Below are 9,264 nucleotides of genomic sequence, written 5' to 3'. Positions count from 1 at the left end.
TCCAAGCGAAATCATCGAAATTTCAATCGATAACTAGAAAAAGAGGTAACTGATTTTTTTTCCTTTTTAAATTCGTTATTCTTTTCTTTACTACTGTAAATTTTAGTAAATACACGGAATACATCATTTTTTTCAAAAAATTATATTCCAACAGGTTATTCATACTATTTACATGATTTTATTTGATTTTCTTCCTTTTTATCAATTCAAATTTAAATTTGGATGAAACTCATCGAAATTCTAGACAGCTTCTACTTTCGAGCCTCATTGAAATCTCGAAATTTCACGGAATTCGACCGGTTTTCGTCGGAATTGTAAACCGTGATCTTGACAACATATAGGGAATATATGATTTTATTTGATGAAAGGCAAAAACATGAATATCATACTATTTACATGATTTTATTTGATTTTCTTCCTTTTTATCAATTCAAATTTGAATTTGGATGAAACTCATCGAAATTCCAGACAGCTTCTACTTTCGAGCCTCATTGAAATCTCGAAATTTCGCGGAATTCGACCGGTTTTCGTCGGAATTGTAAACCCTGATCTTGACGACATATAGGGAATATATGATGATCTCTTTTATGATGCTAATTGGGTTGCAGCATTAATTTTAGGGCAACTGCAGCCCTAGATAAAGGATTAGTTAAGGGCGTCCTTCATCCATCTAGATGTATGATCAGGATTCTTCATTGTAGTGAATTAACATGCTAAGTTATTTAGATTAGTGAAGATAAATATGTAAGGAGCCATCAACTCTGGATTACAATAAAAGCATAACAAACACAAGTGCAGGAAGGCAAAAACAAAAATCAATATAGAAAATAGAAGGTAAATTAGTGGTTCTCTGCTGTCACTGTACATGATTGTACTACCAGCTTGCAAAGATGTAACTGCTTTAGTTCCCACTCACATAGGCACTCACTGCAGCAAATCCTCTCTGAGATTGCCATAGATTCTAGCAAAATGTTCTCTGTTGAGTCCTTTCTGCAGTGAGTAGCCTTTATACCACCCCACTAGTTTTGTCCCTCTAAGAAGAACACGATTTTTTTTTGGGGGGGGGGGGGGGGGGGGGGGGGGGGGGTTAATTAATAGACCACTTTTGAGATGAACATGTAATTTAGACGTTTCTGTACTAGTATTATATTATAAGTCCATGTTTCTTTAAATTGTTACTTAAGCCCTTCTGATAGTATTCCTATGTAGTGTACATATTAGAACTCTACATACAAGTATAAAAGTATTTTGGACTTGTAATTTCCTAGGCACCGTGTAAACAGATTAATCTGCTCATGAAACCAGGACTAACTAGACAAGGTGAGGCCATCGATCAGTTCATCAGAATTGATGATGGTACAGAATTTTTCCACACAAGATATAACTTTGAACAGAGTGACACTCTTGAACAGACTGAATACACATGAAACTGATAAAATATCAAGGGAAGACTACCTAATTTCAGAAATTTCAAACAAATTAAGTGTGGTCCCTGCCCAATTTCTAGCCAAGATCAAAAGAATCTCAGGCAGCCTGAGCATGAATAGAAATTGAAAAGGGGGCTACTTGTAGCGGCAAAGCATCAATTAATATCATAAAACTACACCTTGAAACTTAAAAATTGGTAATGAAGAGCAGTTGCTACAAGCATATCTATCTTTCTCAGCTTGTGATTGGCTCAGCTCAACTTATTTCAATTTGTTAACGAGTTGAGATAAGCTTTTAGCTTATTAGATATAATGAGCTAGCTCGAACTGGCTCGTATGCTACTCGCAAGCCAAACAAACCAGCAAGCAGCGGGCTAGCAACCCAAGCCCATCTCGAACCCTAAAACTCCAACCCAGTGCTTATTATCCTCACCCATGGTATGTGGCATTCTTTAAGTTTCAACACAACTCATCCCCTCCATCCACTCATCTTCTTGCGCAGCTCCGCTCAATCATAGGTATCAAATTTTGACTGATCTTGCTATGCTTTGGTTGATTATATAAAGTATGGAATTAATAATGCATTTGCTAATTTATATGTTACTAATTTGTAAACTTGAGATGATATTGATTTTAAGTGTTGCTTCGCGAGCTTAATGAGCCAGCTCGAGCTGACAAACAAGCCAAGCCGAGTGCGCCATGCTTCTAGCTCGTTAAGATAACGAGCCAAGCCAGCTAGCTCGATTGATATCCACCCCTAAGCACATCGCAAAATTAAGCTTTGAACTTGAAGGTCAAAACAGGAAGAGTTGGCCAAACTAGTGCAGATTATTCTAGCACAACTATAAGTTAATAATTACATAGTTACATGTAGAACTGTACCTCAAAATCTCAAATTTACAGGGGTGATAATAGCCTCTATTAACCCCAAAGTAGCTCTGCACCTCAAAATCTCAAATTTACAAGGGTGATAATAGCCTCTATTGACCCCCAAAATAGAGCTGCACCTTAGAACTTTGGGTCTTGTATTTCATGGGAGAAAGGAAATTCTTGTCCTTAGACAAGTATTTCACTTACAATTCCAATAAGTTTTGGGCCTTTCTCACTATGAACTCTGGTTTTCTCCTTGTCTGTCAATGCATTATGCAAGGCATGTGCATCTCGTGCAAAAAAAAAGAAGGGATTGCTCTGTCTCTCCATGTCTCCTAGACTCTTAGCTAGACATATCAGGATTCAAGGCACAAATTCCCAACCCAGCTTAAACATTAGAGCATCCATCAAGTCACACAGTCTCCTCCTGCACACTTCATCCCATATCAGCAATGCCACGGTGCCCCAAAATCCAAGTGCAAAACACCCAAAAACGTAGGACCAGAAAACAAGTGACGTGTCAATGGCGTCGAACACTCCTTGATTCTGATGCAGCACTGATGAGCAGTTTTTGTTGATGATTTCACCACAGAGATTGTCATTCCCCTCGAATGCCGATTCATCGAATGTCCCAAGCTGTTGTTGGAAGGGTATCTCACCAGAGAGGTTGTTGTAGGCGACATTGAACGAGCACAGGAAGGAGAGATTTGCCAGCTGCATAGGCAGGCTGCCATTGAGGTGGTTGTATGAGAGGTCAAGGCTCTCCATATCCTGCATATACATGAATGTCTCTGGTATCGGGCCAACAAGTTGGTTATGTGATAAGTTTAGAGACTTGAGCTGCCTCAGGAAACCTAATGGCGGAGGGATGGCGCCTGACAATTGATTCATGGACAGATCAATGCCTGTCATGAGCACTAGAGGCTCTCCCATGTAGGTAAGGTTCTCGCCTTTCGTCGTGAAGTCGACAGACATGCGCTCTGTGATATTGCCTGAGAATGGGTCATCGTTGAAGTACATTGGCAAATCTGTCCAGAAATCATTGTAGAAGCAATTTGGTATCTCCCCAGAGAATTGATTGTTGGAGAGATCAACAAAGTGGAGATAGTTGTTGAAGCAAAGGTCCAATGGTATTGGACCATGAAAGTCATTCCCTCCAAGGAGGATCACACCAAGCTGTTGGAAGCTCAGGAGGCCATCCGGGATGATTCCTGATAGATGGTTGTTTCTCACATTGAGTGTCTTGAGATTACTGCTGTTCGACAGCAATGGAGATAGCCGTCCCGAGAATCGGTTGTTCTCAAGGCTGAGGTGCTTCAAACTACCCAAATTCCAATGGAAAGGTGGCATAGGCCCTGTCAGGTCATTATTGGAGAGTAGAAGAGATGTTAGAATTGACAAATTCCCTATTAATGTTGGCAATATTTCCTCATTGAGGTTGTTAGATGACAAGTCAAGCACCTCCAATGATGTTGCCTCTGCCAATGATGGAATCCCACCGTACAACCTGTTGGAGGACATGTCACAGTAGTCCAAAAACTGAAAAATGCTTCCAAAGTTGGTCGGGATCGACATCGATATTTTGTTCTCTGACAAATCAAGCACCTGCACCGGTGAGGTCATGTTACCACCAAGCCCATCCATATCAATGACGTCCATTCTATTGCCATTGAGCAAGACAAAATCAGATAGATTGTAGAACAGCCAGGGTGGAATCCTGCCTTGGAGCGAACAATGCGAGAGATCGATCCCGGATAGGCTAAGCTGGGTTGACAGAAAAGTCGGCACAACTCCATTGCTTCGCCTATTGATAACACAGTTGCTTAAATTCAAGTATACCAGCTGGAACAACGGTGTCCATCTCACAAGCTCGGTTTCGATTTTCAGATTGTAGTTGTGTGAGAGGACAACATCAACGAGGTTTGTGCTGTTTGCTAGCCAGGAGAGCATGAATGTGCCGGTAAGATTGTTCACCCCCAGATGTATAGTCTCTAGTTTGGTCAAGTTGATAAGTAAGTTCGGTGCAATCTCCCCCATGAGAAAGTTTCTTTCCATGTTCAGGTACTTCAATTGTTGTAGTTTTCCCAAGCATGAATTTATGGTTCCATGTAGCATGTTGACACCAAGGTGTAGGTACTCTAGTTGATGGAGGTTACATATACCTGCGTAAATCATTGTGAAAAGATATAGGTCGATGTCATCGTTCGGCAAAACTAAAACACAAATATTGGATAAATTGCCCTGGATACTAACAAAAAGAGCGGAGATATACCGTTGTATCCGTGTAAGAAGTTCTGGGATAAATCAACCACCCTAAGAGACGTCAAATTGGATATCCAACTTGTTGTAAGTAACTGGTTTCCGCCAAGGTACAGCTCTGAAAGTGTAGTTAGGTTGATAACCAGAGCAGCAACGCCTTCATCTGTTAGACTGTTGTGCGAAAGCGAGAGCTTGCTAAGCTTCTGAAATGCACGCTCACCTAAATTGGTACATAACAATTTGAGTTATTCTATTTTATTGTGCATATTGTTAAAACATACTGGCAAGCAAAACTCTTTCTTTTTTTAAAAAAAAATGTAGAGTTAGACATGAATCGATATACTATATCCTTAAGTTCCCACTACTCAAATCGGCACTCAGATGTAGAGGTAAAATCCACGGGCCATGAGGACATAGGCCAAGATGGACCTCGAGCTTGGGCAGCAAGGCACGGTTGTAGGAAATGGAGCTCTATCATTGGGGTAGGGTGCACAAGTTCAATCTTCTAGTTTTGGGTGATGCAAGCATAGATCAAGCTTAGCAGAGGGTGGACTCTCAGATAAGCACAACCAAGGGCTGAGTTGGTCTTTCTCAAATCTGGCTGCTATGGGTGACAGTTTCCCTAATGGGTGTAGAGACCCGCATCTAAGGGACGAGAGCAAAATCTGCACCTGCGAATCCATCAGCATGGCGCCCCGACATCATGAGGGCCTAGGGCCAAGAAACTAATCTCAATGGAGGAGGATATCTCCTCAAGTTACAAGAGAAAAACCCACAATATCAGGCTGGCCCAAATACTTGGAGTATAAAATGGATCTAAACTAATCCCCACATACCTTACTAGCTCAAGGATCGATGTGTATGTCAATGCACAACGACTCCCTCTCCCAGTCCCGAGTGACGCCACCCTCATTTTCATCGCACGAAACGTGCAGCTGCTGCTCCGCCGCCTCCCTCGGCTCCCTTGACTACATGCCTCCCACCACCAGCCACCACATGCCCACCAACCTCACCTCCACACCACCTTTATGTGTCTTTGTTGCCTGCCAGCAACTAATGAGGCCTTGATGGGAGGTTAGGTCCCTAGCAAGACCAGGGGCGGGGCTTTATTTGGCACTGTTTTCTCCTTTAGGCCAGAGGTTGGGGGAGAAAGTCAAGGCTAAGGCTAATCTTGTCCAACCCAGCCCTGATCCACCCCGTTGCCAACCCTGCCAGTTGCTAGGATCTGAGTGCATTAGAGAGGCCTGCTACCAAGCTTCAGCTCTCTATTGTCATCTAGAGAAAGTAATCGTTGGAGCTCTAGGTGGACAGAGCTAGATCGTGAGCTTGAGCTCAAGGGTTGAGCTGACGATGGCCATGGTGGAGGTCAGGAATTGGAGGTGGAGAAGAGATTGGAGAGACAGTAGCAAAAAGTGCGAATAGCCTAGCCAAAGATATAAAAAAACAATATTTGGAGGGAGAGACATCCCCCAATATTTTGTAGAAGGGAGGAACCGAACCTGGGATGACTAACTCACCAACCATACTGCTAGCCACTAGACCCCGATAGTTTCCTCCAAGCCAAAGATATAGAGGTAGACAAAATAGACCGAGCCGAACAGATTGAGGGAAAAAAAACGAGACTGAGAAATTCAGTCATCAAAGTGTACTAACCAAATTTAGTCTGGTTATATGGCTCGGTTAACTGAAAATGGCCGAATTTCACTGTGCAGCCTAATAGCCCTATACAGCAATACAGCATGTATATGTGTAATTGTTTTCTGTGATCTTTTGGTCTGTAATTACATATTTTGCAGTCAGTTCGATGGTGTAATTGTTTCTTCACCAGTGATTTTTATTTTGGCTGTGAACACAAAGCGCTTAGTTCAGTTGTGACCAAGGCTGAACCAGACTGACCAAAGTACTCGATCTTCGATTTTGTTCAGGATTAATCTGTCTCAAGAATCTGATGACCGAAATTTCACTAAAGACTGAAGGCCGAGACCAAATTGTTCGGTCCGACTAAATGCCTACCCCTATCCAAAGATATATATGGTTTTAAGCAAAAATATTGGACAAAAGATGATCAAATTGAATCTTTGCTAGAAAAATACATTGCCCAACCTGCAATTAGCTCTTTTTGAACAAGGAAAATGCTTTTCCTTGTGTACCCAACTCGAGGAAAAAAACAGACATTGGTCCAATACTATGTGGGAGCACGTATTCATACAAAGATTAATAACATGTGGGTATCAATTTTTTTTTTCTTGTAATTTAGTGCATCCACCAAAAATAATTATATATCCAAACCAATTGGTTGAACCACACCTCTGATATAACCGTTTACGTTTATGTCCTCACTTTACATAGAAAATTTTAAATTCGGCCACGCTACTGCTAATGCTGCTCGCGAGATGGGACCATCAGGGGCGGACCTAGGGGTGGTGCCGGGTATGCACCGGCATACCCAAATATTTCAGAGAAAATATAGGATGTATTATTCATTTGTGGCTTAAGTAGATGCCCTTGTTCCTAGGCAAACGGAAGACCAAATGACCTACTTGGTCTGGCAGCTCTCGCTGTCTAGTTGTCTTGGGCATTTATGTTGGTCAGTTGGTGGTGCAAACAAAGTAGCGGAAACAATGGCCATACAGTATATTGTGGCAGCCGACCACGGCGAGGCTGAGACCAACACAGACCATGTTACGCCGGCACCAATGGCCTGGAGCCTTGAGTCCCTAAAGCCATCACCGAACTAGTAGTCTTTTACCCTTCTATAACTTATTTCCTTTGAATATCTGATCCTTCGACCAGTGTTACTTGGTTCAAATTTATCCAAACTAAAATGCAAAATCATTGAGCTACAAATTAAATTCTACTACTTTTAAGATAAGTCCTAGCCGTACAAACTAAAATAACCTTGAACTGTTTGAGTGACAATAGATACGGATATACATGCTTAGCTGCTCTCTTGGTGAAAGGCTTTCCAGTGCTTCTGTAATTTGTATGATTAGATCGAATTGAATCAATTAAATATGAAGAGCAACATGTGTGTTCTTTCAATTCGAAGGGCATTCCCCATGGGTTGTGACAACGGACCAACCAGGGTGAAATGGGTTCTTTCAAAAAATTTCTACGTTTTACCAACTTTTCATGAACTAATTTAACTAAATTTTGATCAAATTTCATAATTTTTTTGCTACCTACAACATGGCAAGTTTTAGTTAAAGAATGGTATCATACAACCCTAACGTGGGCACAATGTCCAAAGGCCTGCTGCTTGCTGCCAGCAAGCACTTAACGCTAGCAAAGCTCGGCGAACCAAAGCAGCCCAAGCCCACTAGCTCAACAGCTCTTCTCTCCTTTTTCTTTCTCTCGGCCTCTAATGATCATCACAATCACTTATTTAATAATCCAATTATATCATTGTATTCGTATCCATAAAATCTCACATGAAGTTTGACGATAATAATAATTATATTTTAACCATTAAAATTAGATTTGTTGTTTTATATATGCACGAGACAAAATATTCAACATACTGTCCTATATATCTTTTAAATATTTTAATAGTAACTATTATTTTCATAATGTACAGTTTAGTGTTTCGCTGATAAAAAACTGTAATTAATATGATTAAAATAAGATTAAGCCCGCAGAATCCATATAGGCATGCACACAATCATGCTGGTTGAGATTAAAATAAAATCAATTCCATCATCATCCTCGCAGAAGATAAAATCAAATCTGAAAAACTTTGCAATTCTAAATCAAATTGTCCATTTTGGAACTTCAAATTAAGTTATGCTTGGTTCGATTCTGACGAAGATGGATGCATGCGTACATACCTCCTGCAGATGGAAGAGAGAAGGCAGAGATTCGATTCCACGACAGGTCCAGCTCCTGCAGCGCCGTGAACGCCGCGAACGCCGCGCCGTCGACGGCGCCGGCGATGCCGGCCTGGACCAGAGACAGCGACACCACGCGGTGGCCGCCGCCGCCGCCGCCGCAGACCACGCCTTCCCAGCCGCAGCAGTCGGTGCTCTCGTTCCAGGCATCGCCGTAGCCGAACTCGCCGCCGACGAAGAGCGGCTTGATAGACCGGAGCAGGGCGCGCCGCTCGCCGCCGTCGCAGCCCTGGCTCAACGTCGCCGCCGCCGCCGCCGCCAGCGAGACGAGCAACAGTGCGGTCAGAAGAGGCGTCCGTGGTCGTCGTCGTCGGTCCATTTGCAGGTGCAAACCAAGACAGAGGCTCGTGAGCAACTACTAGGCGCTGCTAGCTGCAATATAGTACTATACTAGAAAATTGGCGTGCCATCTAGCACGCCTTCTAGTTAGCCCGTTTGTGTAACTGAGAAAGTTAAATATTTAAACCCTAGTAGATAATTATAAATCCATTGTTTTTGTCAAATTGTTTAGGGCATGATAGAAATTTGAGAACATGCAAAGGCATGGATCAGCTCATAGAGCACACAACCGTCTGTGTAAATTGCAAGACTATCATTCTATTTCGATTTCTATATTGACTTGTAATTAAATTTCGTTTGTATTGCCATTTGGATTTTTTTTCATTATTTATTCTAGTAACAATTTTGTATCGACAAATCTTTTCGGTTGGTTCAATTATCTGCATACCAATATATACCAATACCTAATAATGCCAAAGCTAATAGAGCACACCATCATCTATCAAAATTATATAAAAAGTGACTTTATATATTGATTTGCA

General features: G+C 41.7%; 1 protein-coding gene across 1 annotated transcript; it reads right to left on the bottom strand.

Annotated features, from left to right (window-relative positions):
- Positions 1-2,150: 2,150 nt before the first annotated feature.
- Positions 2,151-8,777, bottom strand: LOC127772175 (receptor-like protein 1). Its single transcript, XM_052298167.1, has 3 exons — positions 8,384-8,777; positions 4,570-4,776; positions 2,151-4,459 (listed from the first exon to the last, which is right to left on the bottom strand). Exons 1-3 carry the CDS (start codon positions 8,760-8,762, stop codon positions 2,661-2,663), a joined length of 2,385 nt encoding a protein of 794 aa, XP_052154127.1. The 5' UTR covers positions 8,763-8,777; the 3' UTR covers positions 2,151-2,660.
- Between the last annotated feature and the right edge of the window lie 487 nt (positions 8,778-9,264).

This window comes from Oryza glaberrima, chromosome 4, assembly GCF_000147395.1.
Source record: "Oryza glaberrima chromosome 4, OglaRS2, whole genome shotgun sequence".
Classification (NCBI taxonomy): Eukaryota; Viridiplantae; Streptophyta; class Magnoliopsida; order Poales; family Poaceae; genus Oryza; species Oryza glaberrima.
This window is presented reverse-complemented; position numbering and strand designations above follow the sequence as displayed.